The sequence below is a fragment of the Ptiloglossa arizonensis genome, chromosome 2 (genome assembly GCF_051014685.1).
Source record: "Ptiloglossa arizonensis isolate GNS036 chromosome 2, iyPtiAriz1_principal, whole genome shotgun sequence".
NCBI lineage: Eukaryota > Metazoa > Arthropoda > Insecta > Hymenoptera > Colletidae > Ptiloglossa > Ptiloglossa arizonensis.
The window spans coordinates 27,195,261-27,219,585 of NC_135049.1; the positions used below are offsets into that span (position 1 = coordinate 27,195,261).

Below are 24,325 nucleotides of genomic sequence, written 5' to 3' on the forward strand. Positions count from 1 at the left end.
AATCTTTCGCGAGGATGGTATTCGTTTTCTTCGATTTATTTCTGTCAACGCTGAATCTGCGTTGCACTTGGACACCTTAACGACGGTTTCACTGCACTGCTGGCAATTTGTAAATTGTAAATTCGCGCGAACGTCGATCGAAGTCGCGATACGAATTTTTGTAACTCGTTGGAAAATTCCGTTGCAAAATGCCTCGAACGATGGTGACGATTGTACGGGTTACGTACGAGAATGAAATAATGAATTTTTCCAAAAAAAAGAAAAAATATCGATCGTAAACACCGAGACCAAAACGAATGGAACGTTTAACTCAATATCGATGACCAAACGGTATCCATTACGGATCAAAGGTATCTTTTAGTTGAGAATGCAAACATTCGCGATGGTTCTACCTCGAAGAATCGATAACAGAGATCGTATCCGGTTTCCGTCGTGAAGAATCCAGTGTAAAAGAAAACGTACTCGTTGCGTCGAAAAATGCTTACGAAATTGCGAACACTTGCATGTAAGAGGGGGGAGGGTGGTTCGAAGTCGGGAGTACGTTTACGAAACGTCGGGAATGGATTTCTGTTGGGCTCGTGGGCTGTGGATGTCTGGTGATACAAAACAACGAGAACGGAGATATACATATTCGTACACAATTACGCGTACGCACGTCCTACGTGAAACAGGGTTGGGGATATCGTAACAAAAGGGGAAATAGAAGTAGAAAAACAGAGACAGAGATAGATACAACAGTAATACGCAATGTCGCAGTTTTGTTTGTTTTCTACCTTCAGACTCATTCACACACAAATCTCTTCCACCAACCAGCGCGTCTACATGTAGTACACTAGAGGGGAAAAGAGAAACATATAGAGTTTACACGTTAGTTGACGAACAGTGAAAAATCTCGCGGCACGTTAGATGTCCTGCGTAGGAACGATCTCTCGCGCGTACTCGAGAAGAAAATTCTCGTGGGAAAATTTTGATCGCGAATGGGTCGATACCGTTAGGGATCGTCGTGAGATCGCCGGAAGTGCGCGTGTACTTCCTTTAAACGCCGAATTGCAGATTTCGACGTAACGAACGTTTGAATCTTCGTAGCCACCGGATCGAATATTTCGATGTTCCCGATCGTGGATCTCGTCGAATGGAGCAACATTGTTCTCTATCGTTTTCTTTTCAAATCGATATTTATCGCCGAAAATACGATCCCTCGTTTCACGCGCCGCCATCTTGATCGACGCTCCACGGGCGCCGCCATCTTGTTACGTTCACCGCGCGCACCAACCGTACTTTCGACAGTGAATACACGCTCGAGGGAGAAACAACGTAAGAACTTTTTTTGCTCGGTAAATCGAGATCTACGAACGAACATTGTTATTTTCTCGATTGCGACGACTTTCGAACGTTTCTCGAAACGAACGTCGAGATCTACAATCTACGATACAGCGCCTCCCCACTTCCGGTTCTCCCGTGAACGAATATCAATCTACTTGCGTGATCTATTTTACGATTTATCTCGTTGGCATCGTTTCAGCGATTTGTTCCTCGGTTCTACCGAGATCGAGAACGACGAACGTGTCGTCAAGACTTAAGCTAAGCACAGTGACACTTCTGTCGATGAAAGTTCCTCGAGAAATTGCTACGGGTATTCCCCGTAGGAATTGCTCGAGCCTCGGTGCAAGCTTGTTTGGCGACACTCGATTCGGGATCTCGACGTCCCTCTACGTCGTGCAAAGACAATAGTTCGGTCGCGAGGATTCCTTTAAGTCAGCGCGGAAATGTAGATTGACAGAGACAGTAGCCGAGAACGACTGATTCGGTCCGCACTTTCCATCTTTCCCGAAATATCAACGTTCGCGTCCCTTCGAAAGGTCACGAGTTCCAAGTAACACCTAGAGATCACCTAAAAGTATTACCCAAACTCGTCTAGGTAATGCTTGTAGCGCATTGGGTCTAGTTCGTTTCGTAAATTTCACGAACGCGGACGTCCGACGAATTAGTCGTTCGAAATCGTGCTGAGGTACATCGACCAGATGACACATAACATTTAGACAACGGCGGTGTCGTTAGCTTTCTCAAAATGCATTTATGCGTTTAGTTACTCACCGACAATAATGGCCAATACGATTAGTACGATGACGCCCATGATGATCATCATCTGCGTAACAAAGTTAAAAGGAATCGTTAGTATCGAATAAACGGGACAACGAAGTCTAGAGTTGGACGAAAGTTGTCGTTACCTTCAGATTTTGTAGCCAGAACTTTCTCTTCAGTTTTCCCGCCTGTTGTTCGAATTGTGACGCTCCCTGTTGAAGCGCGTCTGCAAAAAGAGATCCAAAGACGTGAGATTTGAATTCGAAACGTTGGAATCGTATCGTTGGGATCGTGATTCGAGGACAGAAGAGAGAAGCTCTTGGACAAGTGAATAAACACTCGATCGAACCGTTCGAGCGAGTTTCGGTTGAAAGTAGTCTGGCCGTACGGAGACAATAACGACAGGGTTCCTCGGGCGTGGAAAGATGTTCAATTGTAAAAGAAATCTCGGTACCAAGGTTCCTCGTGCATGAAACGTTACGACGCTAGCCTTTTATAACGACCAGCAGAATACACGAGACAATTACGACTGATACGCGCTGATGACACGGTACTTTACTAACGAGTTCCAACATCCCGCGAGACTGCATTGTGCATCCCCGCATTGAGGCTGCATTCTCGAAATCAGCTCGACGGGATACGTTCCATTCGATAATACGTGTCTCTGAAGTTTCACACTGCTTTGAACGCCACGCGTGGCGTTACACGAGGTTTTAAAAGGTTAATCATTCCGGGGATCTTCGACCGTATGGAAATCAGTTGTTGAACGTGAAACACGAACGTTTCGATTGAATTAGAAAAATACGTCATCGAACGCGAGACCGGTACGATTTCCTAACCGTCTAAAGATCGAACAGAACAACCATTACGGATATGGTACAAATATCTACGTGCAATTTCGCTTTTTAATCATCCTTTGAGTTAGAATACAACAGCGATCGAACCTCGTCCATAACTAAGTCATGAATAAGTATTATGTAACGGTTGAATCGAAAACATTCCAAAAATGGATCAAACGTTCGGAATAATAAATTGAATTATTTTTGCTTTGGGAACAAAATCAGAAATTTTGTTCTCATTCTACCTAATATTCGCTAAATAGAATTTTCTCTTCGCTACGTACAATATCTTTTGAATTTAATTTCTACACCATCGAGTAATATAAAACATTCCAAAAGTGGATCAAACATTTGGAATAACAACTTTAATTATTTTTGCTTAGCGAACAAAATCAGAAATTATGTTCTCGTTCTACCTAATATTCACTACGTAGAATTTTCCCTTCGTTAGGTACAATCTCTCTTGAATTTAATTTCTACGCTATGGACATTTTTCATTTCTTTCGCGAATCTTCGTTAATAAGTTACGATCGATCGTTGTGTGTAATTATTTATGAAAAAAGAAGCGAGTCGAAAACGAGCGAAACGCTTGAAATTATGGTCTTGAGTTCGAGAGAAGGTTCACCGACAATGGACAGTAGCGAGAATCAGGAAACGGTCGGACTGCGTGCAGGAGAAAAGGATCGACGATGGTCAGCCCAGTAAACGACTGCATCGATTCGAGAGCGTCACGGTAATCGATATAGGTGTGCGGTCGGTCGCGCAGAGTCGTTACCGCTTTGATGCCACGCGAGAACGAACCAAGTTAACATCCTTCGAGGGAACGTGGCCGACTTTTCGTCCTTTTGTTCGATCCTTCGAAAAGAAACAAAGAGAACAAACCGAAACCTCTTTCGAGAGATATCGTACTGTTAAAGATTCCAAACTGTATACATGCCGAACAGTAACATTCGTACCGTTAAAGATTCTAAACTGTATACATTCCAAACAGTAACATTCGTAGTGTTAAAGATTCTAAACTGTATACATTCCAAACAGTAACATTCGTACCGTTAAAGATTCGAAACAGTAACATTCGTACCGTTAAAGATTCTAAACTGTATACATTCCAAACAGTAACATTCGTACCGTTAAAGATTCCAAACTGTATACATTCCAAACAGTAACATTCGTAGTGTTAAAGATTCTAAACTGTATACATTTCAAACAGTAACATTCGTAGTGTTAAAGATTCTAAACTGTATACATTCGAAACAGTAACATTCGTACCGTTAAAGATTCTAAACTGTATACATTCCAAACAGTAACATTCGTACCGTTAAAGATTCCAAACTGTATACATTCCAAACAGTAACATTCGTAGTGTTAAAGATTCTAAACTGTATACATTTCAAACAGTAACATTCGTAGTGTTAAAGATTCTAAACTGTATACATTCGAAACAGTAACATTCGTACCGTTAAAGATTCTAAACTGTATACATTCCAAACAGTAACATTCGTAGTGTTAAAGATTCTAAACTGTATACATTCCAAACAGTAACATTCGTAGTGTTAAAGATTCTAAACTGTATACATTCGAAACAGTAACATTCGTACCGTTAAAGATTCTAGACTGTATACATTCCAAACAGTAACATTCGTAGTGTTAAAGATTCTAAACTGTATACATTCCAAACAGTAACATTCGTATCGTTAAAGATTCTAAACTGTATACATTCGAAACAGTAACATTCGTACCGTTAAAGATTCTAGACTGTATACATTCGAAACAGTAACATTCGTATTGTTAAAGATTCGAAACTGTATACATTCCAAACAGTAACATTCGTACCGTTAAAGATTCTAAACTGTATACATTCCAAACAGTAACATTCGTAGTGTTAAAGATTCCAAACTGTATACATTCGAAACAGTAACATTCGTACCGTTAAAGATTCGAAACTGTACTCGTTTGTTTCAAACGAAGTGAACAATTTTATCTTATCTACGTGAAAAAGAAAGAAACGGTTTCATAGAAATAAAAAGAAACGATAGGTTTCGTAGGGTAATATTCGACAGTATCTGAACTCGAAAATAATTCCGATCAGTTGGTGGAACGAATTAGCGCGATCGCGAACGGTTAAACTCCCCGATGCTATTATTTCGAGGGAACGTAACGCGTTGGAAATCTGGATAATCGTGTCGCGGAACAGGTACACGATTAAAGGAAACGGGCACCGGAGACAAAGCTACCGGGACGTAATAAGAGATCACGAGTGTGGTGTAAAAGTGTTGAAACTCCTCTCTGTAATTTCCTTGGGCAAATTGAAGGAGAAAATCAACGCTTTAACGGGAGACTCCGAGACTTTAAATCCCTCGAAGGTGAAATTCTTCACGATCGAACCTTCTCTACGGACACCCGGGTGAAGATTCTCCAATTTTTCGAGATCTCACCTGCTCGATCGTCGAGTTCGGAGAGCTTCTGATCACGTTCCAGGACCTTCTCCACGTTCGTTTTCATGATGTCGACGACCTCGTCGACCTGCGCCTGCGTTGCCTGCAGTCGTTTCTGCGAGGCGATCTGCTGAGGCGTCCTGGGACCCCCGACGATCTCGCCAGAGCCTGCACCTGCAGCCGCATCCGCTGTTAGACCGCCCTCGGTGGCCCTGCGAACCAAACGAAATTTCACAGATCGGTTAAATCCGCATTGGAATCGATCGATTATACGGAGATCGGACGAGTTTTCACGATAAGTGCATTCTACAGTTTGCAATTCTCGTTCCGAGCACGCGTTGCAACTTGCGCGTCTTAGCAACGAATCGGTTCGAGATAAAAGGAAGAAGCTATTGAAAAGATCGTTATAATCGGGAAAATATGTTTGGTAAGTATCGACTGTGATGTTGTATCGTCTGTTTCCATTTAAGAGAGACAATAACATCGTCCATGTTCGCGGACATCGATACAAGTAGAAATAACGCGCGATGGTCAGACGCGCCAGCCAAGTCGTCCCTCAGAAACGTTTCAAAATTGATTTCCTCGAAATCGAAAACAAAGAATGGTTATTCTTCGTTTCTGATGTTCAATTATAGATACCTCTGGAAGACTAGTTAAATTATTGCACCTCTCGACAATCTCAGAGTCAATACTTGAACGATGTGCACTCGTGAACGAATCGCGAATTAATCTTAAAATTCAAGCGTGCACCACTCGACGTACTTAAATGTTCGAAGGAACGATTCACGTATAAATTTTCGCGCAATCGTGACGGAGATTTTTGAGATTTCTCTCGATATTTAAATCGTTATCAACATCCGAGTGGAAAGGTATTACAAAGCTTCTTTCTCAATGGATTCTAATCCCTCGGGAAAGGAAATTGAATGGCGAATGGAGGAAGTGCAGGCGCATAACGGGCCGCGATGCACTCGTTGGAGGATTAAATACGAGTGGAAATCTTGAAACGGGCGGCTGTGTTCTCGCGAGGAGATTTGCATAAGAATTCGTTGAATGCGAGACCAACCTCAGGGACGACTAATTTCATCGCATCCGTTTTTCTTTCTCGATCGGCCGGCTGACATTTCTATCGTGTCTCGATCCTCGCGGAAGCCTCGTCGATGATCTACTCGCGTTTCGAATATTATTCGTCCATCGTGGAGAACGTGAGAAAATATTCCCTTGCACGAGCACAAGAATCAATGTACAAGGACAGTTTCTTCGACTCGACATTCGACTTTCTCTCGATCGAGTTTCGATCACACTGACCGAAAGTCTAAATTTTGTTCAACCCTTTGGACTCGAGAGGAGATCCTCTCTCGTCACCTAATTCACTGTACTATTTTCGATCTGAGAGAACTTGTAAGTTTGGAATTGAAATTGGAATTGAAATATTACGTTCTCGTAGATTGTAAACATACATACGCGTAGTGTATAAAAATGTTCCATTACAGATGAATTTTACCACTTAAAGGATTTTCTGGTAGCAGAGAAGCCTCGAGTGCAAAGGGTTAATGTATATACACAGTCTGCAAACTGTGAAAGAACGATGCAATAAGGTGCAGAGCGAATACTTGTGGAAAAATACATCTAAAATTTAGAATAGAATTTTTCCATACGAGCTTTCCTGTTCGAGGAAATTCGATTTGGAAAATACTTGGAGCACTCGTTCTATTTGTCTGATCGTTACTCGTCCGTTTCTACTTGCCTCGGGATTGGTAGATACGAAGGAAGATACTGTATTATCCGTTCACCGTTAATTTTACTACCTCCTAACATTCCAGTACTAGTTACACAGCATAATACTACGTATAACACTACGCGTCTATGTTTAGAAACACCCACGCGAGTAGAAGTGACCGGTACTGGACAGACACTTGAACTGAATCGTGTGCAATCGAATTCTTGTAACCCGAGAATTTTCAAATTCGGGTTTCTCGAAAACCACGTTTCTTCGTTCATTTTCGAATCGTCTCATTTCCGACCACCCCTGACCAAAAACGAAAATAATGAATATTCATCGAGTATTTTCTCCATAAGGGAAAATAATAGACTCGATCGGCTTTACATTCCATAGATTTGATCTTATTTCTCAAAAATGATTAGAAACATTGTTTCATAATTTTTTTCTTTCTTCTTAAGCAATATCGATGGTAAAATATTTTATAAGTATTGGGTTTTTCGAAAAGTAGTTTCGTTTCTTTTGGTGAAAATAGAGCACGATTTTTTAAAATTACATTAAATTAATTTTCAAATGAATGTTTCGTACTTTCGTCTTCGTTGGAATTGTGAAAAATGTACCGAGAAGTTAGACACGGTAACGGTGAACATATTATTCCATAGTACATTCTATAATCTTGTACAGAAGTATCGAATCGGATATAATGCTTCCACACTGTACGCTACGCATGTGTAATGTGCTCGATATAGGGGAGTAATCGTTATCTCGTCGAGACATCGACATTCCCATTCGGTGCGAGGCTAATCGTAAAAATTCATGTCGGATTCTTTCAATAGGTATCTTACATTTTTTATCAAGCCGAGAATAAACGATACGCAGGTTCCCTAAACAGGAGAAATCCTTAGCTGCACGTGACGAGATTCCGTGCGATTCGGCAGAGGAATTAAAAGTTAAATCACCGAAGAAAATTGATCTTTACAATCACGAATCGAAACGCACCACCGTGAATTCTAAAATTCTCGATTTTAAGAGTGGAATTTAGAAGCGTCTCGTCTTATTCGTATTACACCAGTTTCACGTATCAAGATTCATTTGAACACCAATAACGTTACTTCGCGAGTAGATCATTTGAACAAGTTCGAAATCATGTATACATCAACGAAATTTACATCGATGTTTCCCTATATCACGATATTTGTAAATACATGAAATAACATAGAACGCACACTAAACGTAGTGCGAGTTTTTTGGAACTTTCGAATTCTACAACTTCTTTTTTAAGAGTTTACATCGAGAATCGAATACGAAAGTTTGATTTTAGTGGTGTATGTAGGTTTGAATTTATCAACGAGAGAGTTTGATGATATAAAAAGAACACCGTGTCGTTTGCAGAAAAATTTGAAACAACTCTGAACCGGTTCGTTTTTTATGGTAGATTTTACGTAATTACGTACATTGTTACAGTCACCGGTTCTTTCGAAAATTGTATCGTACGATGGATGGAACGAATACTGGATGGTTGTTTCGGGTGGTTTCGATTCCGTGCGCGTGTTCAGGTCGGTAAATCACTATTTCTGGAGATATCGGGCACGATGGCAGATTAAAACGCGGTCGAAGAGTGTAGCTGGTTTTATTTTTGGCAACCGATCGAACAACCGAGTGGTAACAGCCGATCGATCCGGTATTCGAATACCGCTCGTAGATAAACAGAATTTCGAGCATTCGCGTGAACCGTGCCCGGTAAATCCCAAATATCTCGTCAATTTGTGCATTTTCACGGTAAAAAAGAATTGTCGATCGCGATTTTCAAGAAACAGAGCACGTTTAGACCGAAGTGAAAATCGACAATCACGATCGTAATAATCGTCGCTTGCAGTCATCGAGTTAACGCTTACTCGGTGGTATCGGTGTGAAGTTAGTATTTTTTTATATATTCTTAAACGTTTTCAACGCAATCAATGTCGATCGTGATCAATTTCAACGAGCGAACTGTGTTAATCGCGATCGATTACGGTGGTGAAATTTTTAAATGTTTTAGATAGATTTTTCATCGATCGATCGGTGCCAAATTTTTCGAGATATCTCTTCGGCGCGTAATCGTAGAAACATAATAATCGAGCAGCTTGGGAATTTTTAACAAACTTCGCGACTGGTGAAATGCGACGAGCGTTTATTCCTCGTGGAAAATTATCAGGACGTTTAGGGGGAAAAGTTTTTTCGTTAAGGTATGGAAGAGAGGTTCACCTGGTCCAGAACCTTTATGCATTCAAGCGGCTTATATAATCGGATTAATATATCGATCGAGGCTGGTTCGCCGGTCATCGTCATTATTGGATTACTCTTAAGTTGGACGCGTAAAAGTCTTTCTTTTTTTTTTTTTTTTTATTTTTTTAAATTGCATTACACGCTCCGATTCGTCGTTGCTGGTTATTTACTTCGTACTTTTCGATCGCGCGATGCACGGAGGATTCGCAAAATGGATATGGAAAATATGTCGGTGATCGTAAATCTTTCCGATGGTGGTTTTTCTTTTTTTTTTTTTTATTTCCAAGAGAAGTGGAATTTTGAACGGTTGAATTTTGAGCGAAAAATTCGTCGCTTTTTATAGAACATCGGGGGCAAGTCAAAGACTCGTTTCAGGATCAATTGCAACGAACTTTCAATGCACAAAACCGGTTTTTCTTGTCTAGAAAGTTCCACACTCGACACGCGCAACTCACGAACGATGAAACTTTCGCCGAAGTTTCAAAGCGTCGACTATTTTTGAAAAATATTCACACATCCGCGTCCTAATTTTAGATTCATCGAAGACATCGACGAAACGAATGATTGAAAATTTCTTTGCACGAAAGATCGTTTACTCGGGACGGATCGTTTAGTTTGTTTTAGGTTTAAAAGCAATCCGCGTAATATCGAAGAAACTTGTAACTTTAGATTTTGGAATTTTTGAACCAATCGACTCGACGGGAGTAAAATAATTTATTTATTGCCGATTAGAAGTTGCACTTCAAGCGGAACACTCGCTGTTACAGTAGTTCGACGCTTGTCCGACCTCCTAAGGGGCAATCTACTCCCACGGAGCCTAGTTGTGGATAAAAATATTATTCAGGGAATTCACTGCGAATAAAATAGTGTCTTATGAAAATTCTAGCGGTTCGAACTCGTTGAAATCGATCGTGTAACTGAATCTTCTGTGATACAACTTTGTCTGACTTCAGCACGGGACAATCTACTCGCGGTCGTACCTTCAACAGGCGCCAGGTAAACAATATTACATTCTTACATTCGAATCGGGAGTAAAATTGTATTTTCGAATTATATCTAGTCCAATATTTCCATATCCACTCAATAATAACAATTCGTAAAACCGTCTTCCTAGAGAAAATTAGAAACGAAGTGTTCAATTCAAAGGAATTGGTCTCGTTAAAAATCTATTTACTATCCATTGTTTAAAATGGATATTTAAACATACTTTTTACCATACCCATGGTATTCCAATATTTCCACATCCACTCGACGATAACAATTCGTAAAACTATGTTCCTAGAGAAAATTCGAAACGAAGTGTTCAATTTAAAGAAATTGGTCCCGTTAAGAATCAATTTACCATTCATTGTTTAAAAGCGATATTTAAACATACTTTTTACCATACCCATGGTATTCCAATATTTCCACATCCACTCGACGATAACAATTCGTAAAACTATGTTCCTAGAGAAAATTCGAAACGAAGTGTTCAATTTAAAGGAATTGGTCTCGTTAAAAATCTATTTACTATCCATTGTTTAAAAGGGATATTTAAACATACTTTTTACCATACCCATGGTATTCCAATATTTCCACATCCACTCGACGATAACAATTCGTAAAACTATGTTCCTAGAAAAAATTCGAAACGAAGTGTTCAATTTAAAGAAATTGGTCCCGTTAAGAATCTATTTACTATCCATTGTTTAAAAGCAATATTTAAACATACTTTTTACCATACCCATGGTATTCCAATATTTCCAACGTACACTCGTTCGATTTTCTCAAAACCGATCTACTTGCAGTACGATGCCAGGAAGAAAAAAAATTGGTTAAATTATACAAATTACTCGATGGGAGTACATTTCATCGAAATCTATGATTCAGGTGAATAGAACAATCCGTTTAGCATTTATTGGGTGTTCCGATCGGACTCGCGTTCCGAATGGTGCACGAATGCACGTTTGTCTGACTTCGTCGGGGGATAATCTACTTGCACCGACTCGTTAAGATACGTGCCGGAAAGCGCATCTCCTCGCTTCATCGCCAAAGCCGTAGAACATTGCTGCAAATGTGCTCGACATTGATTATCTAAATATAGAAACAGCGGGTAGAACGTACGGCCGAGTATGTGTCGCAATTGATTGCCACCAGTACGCGTGTGTTCGTAATTAAGGCTCGCGAATCCACGGGTCAAAAAATATATTAACGATACCGTGACACCGCTACGATGATATTGCTTCGATCTCGTCGACACTGAGACATCGATGTACCTATCTACGGTTACGATGAACTCGTATTACATATTATGCAATTGTCCATCCTCGATGAGTTGATAATTCGCGTTACGAAGTCGATCGTGGCGTGCGTCACCGAACGAATGTTTATCGATTCCTTCTGAACCGTTAACCGCTCGATTGTCGAAAGTTCAGCTCGGAAACAGGTAGCAGTGCGAATATAAATATATTTTAAACGGTTCGCGTCTATACCGTTTGGATCCAAGCCAGTAAACGTGGCGTTGAACAAACATTGTTCTCGCGGCGAAGAAAATAAATAAGGTTCATTGAATTCGAGAACACCCCCGGTGTTCCCCGATCGAGTGAATGAAAACGAAGAAAGGAGTGGTTCGAGACGAGTGGTCCCGGTGGTAACGTGATCGCGAACGTACCTCGATTACGTGGACTTCGTACCGGAAGTCGAAACGCACGAATTTCCTTTGCGTACTCGTTATTGGAGCTTTCACGCGAAAGACGAACCTCTTGGAAAATATTTCCAAGCGACGAGAGAAATTTCCATCTTTGCAATTGGAATTCTTCTCGCCGAAGAAGAACCTTTTGGGAAATTGTTTCTTGCGACGACAGAATATTCGTGTCTTTGTAATTGAGATTTTTACGCCAAAAACGAACTTTTTGGAAAATTTTGTTCTTGCAACGACACGGATTTGTAATTTCGTAATTGGAATTTTTCTCGCCAAAAGAAGAACCTTTTGGGAAATTGTTTCTTGCGACGACAGAATATTCGTGTCTTTGTAATTGAGATTTTTACGCCAAAAACGAACTTTTTGGAAAATTTTGTTCTTGCAACGACACGGATTTGTAATTTCGTAATTGGAATTTTTCTCGCCAAGGACGAACCTTTTGGAAAATTTTTTGCAACGACACGAATTTGTATCTTTGTAATTTTGGAAATTACCTTTTGGAAAATTGTTTCTTTTAACGACAGAAATTTGTATCTTTGTAATTGAAATTTTCATGTCAAGAATGAACCTCTTGAAAAATTGTTTCTCGGGACGACAGAACTTTGTATCTTTGTAATTGGAATTTTCTCGCCAAAGACGAACCTTTTGGAAAATTTCTTGCAACGACACGAATTTGTATCTTTGTAATTTTGGAAATTACCTTTTGGAAAATTGTTTCTTTTAACGACAGAAATTTGTATCTTTGTAATTGAAATTTTCATGCCAACGACGAACCATTTGGAAAATTTCTTGCAACGACACCAATTTGTATCTTTGTAATTTTCTCACCAAAGACGAACCTCTTGGAAAATCTATTCTCGTACAAACACGAATTTCTATCATAGTAATTTTCTCCCCGAAAACGAGCCTGTTGGAAAATCTATTCTCGTACAGACACGAATTTGTATCTTGGTAATTTTCTCCCCAAAAACGAGCCTTTTGGAAAATCTATTCTCGTACAGACACGAATTTGTATCTTGGTAATTGGAATTTCTCTCGCGAAAAATCCTTTCGGATGATCTTTACCACCGTTCGTCCAGATCCGGTTCGAATCTCCCGCAAAGGGGAGCGTAAGCTCGGAACGCCTACTCGAGTTACGATGAATCGCGATTGAAAGACTCGGTGGTGGTTAAACGAGGGAATCGAACACGGTCTCGCGAAAAATCGTCGAATCGAGATTCCCATCGGCTTTGTCGTTGCACCGTTCGATCGCGAGGGGCACGGCGAGGCCCCAGAATTCAATGACCGCAATTTCACCGTACGAGGGAAACCCGCCTCGTTGGTCCGCTTTAAGCTTTGCTGCACTTTATTGGAAATTCTGGCGTGGTATACTGGCCGTGCAACGGAATCGATTGGCGACAAAGGCCTAGGAAATTGCGTCTTAAAAGCCCTCCTCGAGCGAAACCATTCGTTGGCTCCCAACTCGGTATACGAAAATTTCCAAACATTTCCCCACCAAACGTTGAACCCCGTCGTGTTAAAATACGCGAAAGAAAAACGCAATTCGAAAGGGTGGGGGAGGAAACTATCAAGGCCTCGTTTGGCGAAACCCCCCTCGTAGTTTCCGCCTAGCTCCTTGTATTTTCCAGCTGTCCGTGAGCGTGACTCTATTTCCCCGATTACCAATATTTACCGGAACGACGATCGAACTCGTCGTGTCGCAACATCTAGCAACGAAATTCACACTGTCACAGTCCGTAAAATTCGTCCCGCGTACGTATCGTTCAACGAGGGGGGTTCCGTTTCTAGTGACACACATTCGAACGAGCCGAGTTTCGATTGACGATTTCCCACGGAATCTCGTAACGGTGGATCCTCGGTTCCGTTCGCGTTTCACCCGATAACCCGGTATCCGAGTATTCGCGTTTCCAAGGGGTAGGAATTGTTAACAGTACGGACGGTATCGTTGCAGCGACAGACAATTCGCTATAGATTCGTCCGCAGGGAATCACCAGTTTCCCGTAACTCGAATCCACCGTGATATCACGTTTACGCGGCGTTACGCGTTTCGTGATCTCTACTCACATGTTTGTTCGTCGCTCGCTGCTGGTTTCCTGAACTAGAGCTATCCGCTGGCCTGGCAACCCCGTCAGATGACCGCGTACTTTTCACGAGCGACTGTCAGCGACTAGACGGCCGCGGTATTGATAAAATTTCCAGCGGCACCGTCGCGATATCGTCACCGCTCCAGCGATATCTCGATCGACCTCGAACCTTTCGAATCGCGTCCCGGGCCCGCGATGCTAGTCGCCTCACGACCGTTACGGGCCGCGGAATCGTATCGAGATCTTCACCGTAATTTCGCGGATTCTCGTGCCTCGCGGGATTACGTACGGGGAGCAACGTCGCGACGAGAATTTTCCCGTAATCGTCGCCGACGTGGGAATCGATGTATCGAAGTCGCGCGGTCGACCGACGTCACCGACACTGGCGTCGCGCGCACGCGCCGCAATTTTCAGTCAATAAACGCGAGCCAGCCGCAACCCTCATGCGCAAACACACCCTGTAGGCGGACTTCAGGGACGGTTACGGGTAGGCATTGGGCCCTGGGACTCTGGTGAGGGAATGTGGGCCAACGATTGGGGGGGTGGGAACGGTGAAGGGGAGCTCGGTGCGAGAAAGTAGGGAGAGGTTTTTTTTTTCTTTAATTTTCGAACCGTAAGATACCTCGTCGTTATTCGTCGGGGAGGTGTTGGGTTTTGAGAATTTTTTTTCCCTTTTCTTTTTTTTTTTTAAGGACACTCGCCATCGAAACGCGAAGACGAATGGTCGATTTGTACGGTACTGGGAACGCGATGCGAGTACGCGCACGAGCGTTCGCGAGATGTTTTATTTATGCCCTCGTTGCAATTTTTGCCGTGCGAGGAGGGTGTCGTTGTGAATTTCGCTCCGCGAAAATGTCGTCGCCGATCCCACCGAGAGAGAAACGCGCGATGGCTGGCCCGTTCGGTGAGTTTTTCACGATGCAACTGGCTTGTTTTCTCGTATCGCGGTGATCTTTCCGTCGAGAATTTCGGTAATCGGTGAGCGGAACAGATTTGTCCGGGTTTGCCAGCCGAATCCGCACGGACTGTCCGCTAACCGAGTACAGATTTTATTCTTAGGTCGAGTCGTGTGAAATTTTGTAATTCGAAGCTCGAATTTCACGAAACGATATTACACGCTTGCTGGTACTTATCGTTTGATAATTCGTTCGTTCGTTCGAAGACGACGTGTGATCGTTGCGTGCAAATTTTTTTATATAATCGCATGTTTTTTTGAAATTATCGCGTATCTTGTATCGTAATTTCTGTTTCATTGTACAAATTTACGAGAACTCTCGATAAGAGACGAATCGTAGGAAAGTAATATGCGAAACGTTGTTTCGTCGCAAATTGTGTATCGAAGGTCTGGCAAAGTCAAAGCTATGTGCGTCGGGATAGATATAATTGAGAATAGTTTCTTAACGATAGAAAAATGTTTCGAGTTCTGGTTCAACATTTTAATAAAATACTCAAAGCTCCGTCTATCTTGTTAATTCGAAACCATATTTCGAGCTCCGTCTACTCTATTGGTTTCGGAAAGTATTCCATGTTTCGTATATTCTCGTACTTTGAGGTTAAGATGAAGTAGGAGAAATAGACTTGAAATATCTTATTCGAATAGTCGGATAGATAGAATTCGGAATACTTTGAGTGTTCGATAGGGTGGAGTACTTTTTCAAATTGTTAAAATATATGAAACATAAAAGATTTCCCGAGACGAAATTTGGAACATTTTCTTACATTATTCTATCTTAGTGATCTAAGAAAAGATTCCAAGTTCTATTTGTTTTATCAGTTTAAGAAAATATTTTGTACCGCACCAACCATAAACATAAACCTTATACTTGGAACTTCATTTTGCAAAGAATGATTCTTAAACATTTAATTTCCGGTATTTAAAGTCTTTCGTAACATAATCATAATCGTTTGTAATATGAATGACAAGAAAAATGTATTGCGTACTTTTAAATGGACTTATAATTAATGTGTACTTGTTCAGATGGCAGCACGTACTTAATTCTAATGTTTAAGGTTTTGTATCTCCATTCTAAAATTCTTTATATCGCGATAAATGTCGGAGACGAATGCTATCTTGCAAGAATGTTTCATGAATCAGAGATTAGATTAAGCGTTAGATTTGTATCTTTTTACTACGGTTATTAAAAAATGTCAAAATAAACGTGACGTCATAAGTATCGCCATCTTTATCTTGTGCACGAACTGTTGTCGTAAAACTGTACTCGTCATCGAATAAAAGGTAGAAATAGCTGTCAATTACGTATAAATCTCGTCTCGTTTGAATCTTCTTCGTATCCTTTACTTCAAAGTAAGTGAAAACTAACCTTTTTTTATAGCATTTGAACAATTAACGGAAACATATATTTTTAGAAAGCCGTTTTCATATCACGGTAAACATGAACACATATTTCAATGTACCGTTTTATGTTTTTTTCGTATTAGTGACAGTTTTACACCGATATTGTATTTGTTAAGTATTATAAAATAATGTTATAGTATCGTATGAAATTTTGATAAAATTGTCCTACTTTTGCAAAAATTTTATGTATTTTGAGGTTATGGGTGTGTACGATCCTGTTAACATATATGTTGGTCCATACTGTTGAACTCTGTTATAACGAGTACAGATATAGCGAGATCACGATTTTAATGAACAAAAATCTGTATTGATTTTAATTTATGCATATTTTCATAAAATAGTTTACTATTAACGTGTGTATTATATGGATATAATATATCAATATTGGTAACATAAGGAAAAGTTTAAGAAATATCTTTGTGAAAACTTTAAATAACAAATAAATAAATTGTGTCTTCTACTAAGTGTATTGTAGCATGTACAAGCATATTGATACAAATTGTGCGTAGTTATGTAATCGTATTCTGTGTTCCTTTAATATTTGTTCTGTTCTTTGAATGTAGAATTTTATTAATTCTCTTATCAATAATTAAAAAAAACTGGAAAATACGTTTAAACGATTATAAAAAGGAAATGTTGTCAGTCCTTTGGTGCTTGTTATAACCAAGTTTGATTGTAGTTACGATTTACCATTAATATTAATATTTGCTTCGTAGCATTTGATAATTCTCTTTAGAGATGTATTTAATGTGTGTAATTTCAATGATTATAGAAACATGGACAGCAGCAATAATTCTAGAGACTCGGACATGGGTGGTCCTCGTACTCCACAGCAAGCAGCATCTACGAAAAAGCTGCAACAAACGCAAGCAACTGTTGACGAAGTTGTGGGGATAATGAAAGTAAACGTGGAGAAAGTACTGGAAAGAGATCAGAAATTGTCGGAATTAGAAAACCGCGCAGATGCCTTGCAACAAGGAGCAACGCAGTTCGAACAACAAGCGGGAAAATTGAAAAAGAAATATTGGTGGAAGAATCTTAAAATGATGATCATCATTGGCATCATCTGTGTGATCATTTTAATCATCATTATTTGTGAGTTTTTCACATAAAAATGATACATAATTTTCATAATCTATAGCATAATTGTGTGCTTAAATGCATAATTCTTTAATGTTTGCAATAGTATTGGTTGTGTCTGGCTCATCGGATTCCAATAATTCTAACTGATAGCATTGTACCAAAGAGGATATAATGCTTGGGTCATTAATTCTTGTCTTAGAACAAAAGTTAACTTTGGCGAAGTAAGTGTTGGGCAAACAAAGTTAGATGTAATGCGATTATTAATCGTCACGATTTGCAGTCTTGTACAAAAGAATTATGGTATAAATAACAAATATATTTTTGAGACAAACTTATTCCAACGCACAACTATTAGACTAACTGCAGTATTAATACGGGTGGCCTTTTGTAAAACTGTGAAGGACAATACATTTCATAATGTTATCTTGTTACAATGCTTATTGTACATTTATTAACGATATATAATATATAATACAATGTTTATACTTTTTTCCATCGGCCTTTAAGTAATTCAGGCTCCTGTTTAGATGACTTCCTTGTCCAGATATCAACATCCAATAAGTTATTCGGTTATTGCGCATGAAAATGATACACATATTTCGATACATTTACCTAAAATAGTTTTTGTGTTGTGTTTTACATTCTTCTAATAATTTACTAGCTTTCTTATTTTACTTAGATAAAAACAGAAAGTTTCACAAGCTATAGAGATTCCTAGTCTTGTTTGCAATTTCTTTTGATCGTTCTCTTGCTTTTATTTACAGTTCTATAGCCTAAAAGAGTAGATAATTTGTGAAAATAACTTTCTCCAAACTTGGATCGTATTCGCTTCATCGTCTTCGATATCGATGTACCGTTTGAGTTTGCAAATGAAGATCTCCTAAACGTCGTCGTCATTACACATTACGTTATTAAGAATCCTCTTTAATATTGTCTCTAACAAATGACATCGAAGTATCGTTTAACTTGCGCTACTGCATCGTAAGATATTTTGTATGCACCAACCTAATAACACATGATTCATCCATCGAACAAACGTACAGCGATTGAACAATGGGAAGTAGGATCGCAACATTTTATTGAACCAACGTTTTTGTCTCGTTTCGAAGTCCGTGGCGATTGCTTCGCTTGGAACGCTCACGCGATCATTAATATTCATACGTTGACGCTCCAGTGTGAACACCGTCATGTTTCTCGGCGGCGAAGCGACACCGAACGACGTTCATCGAATTCGGTGTAATTCGATTATCGAAAATCGTTCTTTCGATCGGGCACGCGAGTTCCTATTTGACATAGAAAGTTCCGTTACGTTTTTACGCGTTCACGCTGTGATATCCGATCGTGGAAGAGAACGGTCTCGAGCGAGTTGTGTTTACGTTTGCGAGCGCGGGGAATCACGCAGGCGAGGCTAGAACGACGCGCACATTTGCGATTTGTTCGCAATCCAAGTTCGAAGCTTCGATCGGTCGACCGGGTCAGTTGAAATGTCACATGCGATACGGAATTAGTGCGTTCATCGATGGCCAATTAGCGTCGCGAGACTTTCGTCGAATGGAACCCCGAGAGACGGTAGGCTAAAGCTAGCGTGTGGCGCGCGAGTCGATGGTCAAGGTCGGTTGGTCTCTTTGACTTCGAAGGACGATTTAACGGGACAGCCGGGTAAAATGACATCAATTCGTTTACAAAACCGAAACGCACCGTACGCAAGGACGGCGTATCTTCCCGGAAATCGTTTGTTTCCCATCGTAGATACGGAACGTATTTTCTACGAAACGATAAAGGAGCCTTCTGACTGTTGCGCTTCCGTTACGTTCCTGATTCTGTGATTTACGATCCCTAAAAATATTTAACGAATTTTCGTCGCGCTACGTTAAACAATCCCGGTCAACACGAATTATGTAATTATGTGTGCGATCGTGAGTGTGCGTCGTGCGAATCGATCCGGCAATGATGGAATTGTCTTACGAGGGTGTCGAGCAAGATGTTTCACGCGAAGACTTTAAATGAAACTCGACAGGTAGGTGGAGAGCAGAGATGGGCGAAATTGTTATCTAGATGAAAGTTTCGACTAACGAATAAAAGATGAACGGTTTTTTATGTAACGAAATACTTTGAACGGGAATAATTTATTCGTTCGAACTAATGAGCCTCGTGGTTAATCATTGTATACGTTGCATTAATTCGTCGTATTTCGTTCGAAAAACATTTTGCCCGTTTCTGGTAGAGAATTCGAATCGCGTATTCGGTGGTTGGCACCGGTGATCGATAGTTTACGGAAATGTTCGAAAATAAAAATCGCGGATCTCGCGGTCACGACGCATCGCGAACTGTTTAACGGTAAAACAGCTGGTATTATTTATTTACGGTCGCGGTTTTAACGTTCTCGAGGTGTACTTTATTTTCGTGTCTCGTTGTGGACAATTACTCGAACGTTGCGGGTAAAGTTATGGCCGTGATTTCAACGTATTTTGTTCCTTTTCGGAGACACGGTATTAGTTCGCGATGTTATAAATCTTTAGCTGCAAAGTATTTATTTAATTTTCGTCCAAGATTTTTCTCGAAATACTTTTCTCCGTATGTCTTCGGTTGCTCGAGAAAATCAATTTTCACGTCCCTGGAAGATCCTCGAGGGATACGGTATTATTTATATCGACGTTTTTCAGATTCAAACTAGATCATCTTGACACTGTAACTCGATTGTATAATTTATATAACGCTCATTATCGCGCTCTAGAATCACTATATTCGTTCTCGGGACACAGTTGTCGATCCTTTTGTTCCCGAATTACTCGAAAACGATAAAAAAATGGTGTACGTATTTTCGAACGTATTAGATAAAAATAATCGATTCGCTAAAACATTCCGACATTTTGAAAACGTTCAAGGATTCTCTTCGTATTGTTCTTGTTGCAGTTATGTACGATAACTCGTATTGCAAAATTCTCGTACGTAACGAAATCATCGAAGACTGCTCGCAGTCTTGCGAGCTGTTATCATATTTACAATAATTCTTATCACCGAACTGTAACGAAATTTAAACGACCAATGTTAAATTCATATCGTTTGAATATTCGAATAGTTCTACGAAAAATCTACTTAAATATTTAACACGTTGTTCGTTTCCTTCAAAAGAAAAAAGAAAAAACGTCATCAATGACTACTTTCAAGAAAGTAACTTACTCAAGAACGTACAACTTGACTTCGGGATCGTTGAACGACTTATTTTCGTATTCCTTTAAAATTTCAATGTCCAACGAAGTAACGAAACGTTCCGTGAACTATCGAGCGTCCGTGGACGTGTTTCTCTCCGATTCCCCCTTCCCGCGCGCAAGCACATCGAAAATCGATTCGTTGCCAGTTTCGCGTGATTTTCCCCATTTTGGGAACAGATATTGGTAATTATTCGGCACCTAGTGTTTATCGTCGTACGAAACGCGTTTACGAGCGTGTATCGATCAACGGGCCGATTTACATCGGTCGTAGCCGACAGGTGTCGAAGAATATCGGGCCGAGACGAAAACGAAGACGGGGTCACGTGGCACGGGATTCCGTTTTTCTCGTAAACCGAGGCAGGAATCTCGGCCGCTTTATTCATCCACCTATCAGTCGGCTGACGACCGTCCGACCGGACAGTCGCTCGCGAAACGTGTTTCGTGTATCACCGATATCGAAATCGCGGGTGGTACGATTGGGAACGTCTACGGTGAAACCCTTGTGGAACTTGGACCGTTTACCCTGGTAACGCGCGCTTCAAGATCGGAGAACCAGTGCGCGACGGAACGAGTGAAAGTTTTTTCGGGAATCCCGAGCGCAAAATCGTTTCGAGAAAGAGAGTGCGTCTTCGTGCGTGAGATCCGTGTACGACCCTCCAGCCAACCAACGACGCGTCTCGTCTCGTCTCGCTTCCAACCCGTGGCGCGGGCTCGAGCTCGGCCCGGCATCGATATTGTGTTTCCGGGGGGTGGGGGTAAGACTAATTCGCGTCCGCGAAAGTGACCAGGAGACAATTTTCGACGCGCGGGGTGGGGGTTTGTTTTCCTTCCCGTCCGGTGCGCTCAGACACGCGGTGGAACGCGCGCGTCAGTCTGTCTCTGGAACCGGCGAGGAGGACACCCGGAAGAGATTCCTCTCGGTGTGGTACGCGCGATCGAGGATCGCGGGAACGGTGGCGGTGGCGGTGGTGGTTCGCGCGGATCGATCGGTTTCTTTTCTCGTTCGTACGCGGCAACGTGAACACTCGAAACTCGGTCGAACGACGAATATTTGCGAAACGAGAAACCGGGTGTACGTCGCGTCGCGTCGCGTCGCGTCGTGTCGTGTCGCGCCGCGCGTGCCAAAGGGAGAGCTGTCGCGCGCCAGTCAGCGTCGCACGGCTTCGTAGTCGAAAAGCCGGACGATAGATGCTCTCGCGAAAACGGGGATCGTCGATAAGATCCCGTGACAGGAGAGAAAGAGAACGAACGTCTCGTTCGACGACCAATAACCACCGAGCGAATCGTCGATCCGACTCGACCTAACCTCCTCTCGTTCTCTTTCTCTTTTTTTCTCTGTCCGGTTCTACCTCCCCCTCCCCTTTATCTTCCGGCCTCTTAACGAGCGTTGCGCGTGAATTTTCGAAAATCGTGCACGATCTTCGGTTCGCCGTAGATCCAACATGGCATCGTCCGGCAGCGAGGGGAGCCAAGACTATGGCCTGGGATACCAGAACACTTTGGTGAGTCTGTTACTATTATTACTGTAATTTCTTCAGCAGCGGCGATAGACCCCGGTGGTGTTCCATTTGAAACGGGCGTGGAACGTAGTAACACGTTCATTGTCCCCGCGGATAGAAATTCGAGTCACGTGTCACGGGGATAATTCCTCTATTATTTCGAAGATAATTCGAGTTCGCGATGCGACGGTATCCATCGAGATTCGAGTGCTCGACGGATGATTATTTTGGTAATTTGTACTTAGTTCTCGGTCGAGTGTCTCGTTCGGTACGCGTGTACAGGGTACGGAAAAAATTGAACTCAAGGGACAGCGCGGTCCCCGCTTTCGTGCGACAAATTCGAGCGCGACGGTTCCCTCGAAACCGGGGCCGGTAGAGATTTTTATCCGAGGGCAAGAATCGGTCGCGAGCATCGCGTAAACACAGTGGTAAAATGATTTCTGATACATCGTTTCGCGAAAACAAAGTGTTCCTTGTGTATTCATATCCGTTAGAGAGGAGTAGTAAATACGTTATTCGATTGATGAGACGTCGGTGAAACTGAATTCTATACTAATCGGATATCAAACAGAGAACAGTGTAGTCGGTACTCGACCGAGCATCGAGTACAAGTTACGAGTGTTAACGAACCAAGTACTCGCAAGTGTACGTGGCAGTAAGTTTCCAAGAAAATTGCTAACCTTTTTACCAGCGAGTCGGTAGTTCGAGTTTAAACGTATTATTATTTAAATTCTATCGGGCGAATAAATACGTTACTTTTTGCGAAATGAAACGTATCCATCGTCTTTACATTTATTTCTCTTTAGTTTCCAAGTGTCCTACTTTTCACCGTTTAAAAGATGGTGATCTATATGTGGGTCAGGGGACAGTGAACGTGTTAATGGAATTATCTTTTGCTTATTAACCATTTCGGTGCTGCTGGGGTCTCTAATACTCGATCGACACCTGTCTGTGCGGGGAACGCCTATGGGCGTTCGGGAAGTATGTCGGGTAAATGCATTCGTGAGTCATCCGCACACGATGCGCGTTGAACGTTCAAACTTCAGCACCGAAGTGGTTAAGAGATTTTTCTTTTCTTTTAGAGTTTTTTAAGCGGGAATTCGAAAGGTCCAATCTCTTGTTTGTATTCTTAAGATCGAAGAACAGTTACAATTGTAGAATGGAAGTAACAAAGAAATTATTTTCCACAATTGGGCGTTGCGTGTCGATGACCCTGGGTAGGGGCAACGTGGTTGAAATGTTTACCATTATTCCCTTGTTGAAGATTGTACTTCCACTCCGCAATCAATATTACCTTGTTATTAAATTCTAGCAACGAACGTTGTAGTTTCGAGAGGACACGATCGCGTTACAATTGAAAAAGAAAAATTCGATGAAAGTAAACGCGCGACAAAGTGCGCGCAGGTTACCTCGACGAGGAAGAGAGAAAAATTGAACGAATGCACGCAGAAAACACGGTTATCGTATCTTCTGTAAGTTTCCGCGCAAAGTGGCAAACCAGACCGATAAAATTATTAACGAGCTTTCCAAGTTGGAAAAAAACAAGGAAAGTAGATTTTTTCAAAAGGGCAATATCTCGAATTAAATCTCGAGGTATTCAATCGCGCGAAAACGTACTTCAAGATCCCACGATCCTTCCGCTGAAATAAATTACTGACTAAAATCACTCGACAATAAAAAAAAGGTGGTGCACAAATTGGAAGTTGTAACCGGTGAAACTCTTCCTGTTAAACTCTAAAAAAAAAGAATAGTTTACAACATATTGAATCTTCTTATTTAATACGATCCGGTTTACACGAACATCGTTCGTTAAACAGGGTCAGTGAACAATACCGAAGCAACGCGTTGCGTTATTATCGTCACCGTGCGCGTAACTCGAGACAGAATCTTCATTTGTCGTATTTCCCGGTCCTTTTTTGTTTTTTTGTTTTCGAATCGTCGGTGTTGCTCCGCTCCGCCTCGATTTCAATCACGTGGATTCGCCGTATGACGAATCGTTTTCGTTTCGTTTCGAATCGAAACGTTTGGATCGGAGTAATCAAAGCGCCAAAGGAGGTGCGGCGCAAGGGTTGC

General features: G+C 41.3%; 3 protein-coding genes across 10 annotated transcripts in view; 2 read left to right on the forward strand and 1 right to left on the reverse strand.

Annotated features, from left to right (window-relative positions):
* Positions 1-14,423, reverse strand: part of Nsyb (neuronal Synaptobrevin) — a 30,427-nt gene extending 16,004 nt beyond the window's left edge. For 2 of the 4 annotated variants that reach the window (XM_076326930.1, XM_076326929.1), the window contains exons 1-5: positions 14,083-14,423; positions 5,357-5,568; positions 2,229-2,308; positions 2,095-2,146; positions 774-832 (exon numbers count right to left, since the gene is read on the reverse strand). In XM_076326930.1, the coding sequence (XP_076183045.1) occupies positions 819-832; positions 2,095-2,146; positions 2,229-2,308; positions 5,357-5,568; positions 14,083-14,084 (360 nt within the window). In that variant the 5' untranslated portion in view covers positions 14,085-14,423 and the 3' untranslated portion in view covers positions 774-818. Of the gene's footprint in view, positions 1-773; positions 833-2,094; positions 2,147-2,228; positions 2,309-5,356; positions 5,569-14,082 lie in introns of those variants that run through there. The other 2 variants (XM_076326927.1, XM_076326928.1) reach the window with 2 other exon arrangements.
* A 443-nt stretch (positions 14,424-14,866) lies between these two features.
* Syb (Vesicle-associated membrane protein synaptobrevin) lies at positions 14,867-18,034 on the forward strand. Of its 3 annotated transcripts, none has more exons than XM_076326943.1 (3): positions 14,867-15,006; positions 17,231-17,553; positions 17,645-18,034. In XM_076326943.1, exons 2-3 carry the CDS (start codon positions 17,235-17,237, stop codon positions 17,686-17,688), a joined length of 363 nt encoding a protein of 120 aa, XP_076183058.1. In that variant the 5' UTR covers positions 14,867-15,006; positions 17,231-17,234; the 3' UTR covers positions 17,689-18,034. The 3 variants fall into 3 exon arrangements, with proteins under 3 accessions (XP_076183058.1, XP_076183057.1, XP_076183056.1); XM_076326942.1 differs by lacking the exon at positions 14,867-15,006 and adding an exon at positions 16,142-16,338; XM_076326941.1 differs by lacking the exon at positions 14,867-15,006 and adding an exon at positions 16,148-16,407.
* A 1,057-nt stretch (positions 18,035-19,091) lies between these two features.
* Positions 19,092-24,325, forward strand: part of Clc-a (chloride channel protein 2) — a 67,970-nt gene continuing 62,736 nt past the window's right edge. Inside the window, exons 1-2 of one of the 3 annotated variants that reach the window (XM_076326917.1) lie at positions 19,092-19,110; positions 22,189-22,255. In XM_076326917.1, coding sequence (XP_076183032.1) covers positions 22,196-22,255 — 60 coding nt within the window. In that variant the 5' untranslated portion in view covers positions 19,092-19,110; positions 22,189-22,195. Of the gene's footprint in view, positions 19,111-19,151; positions 19,559-21,577; positions 22,256-24,325 lie in introns of those variants that run through there. The other 2 variants (XM_076326914.1, XM_076326915.1) reach the window with 2 other exon arrangements.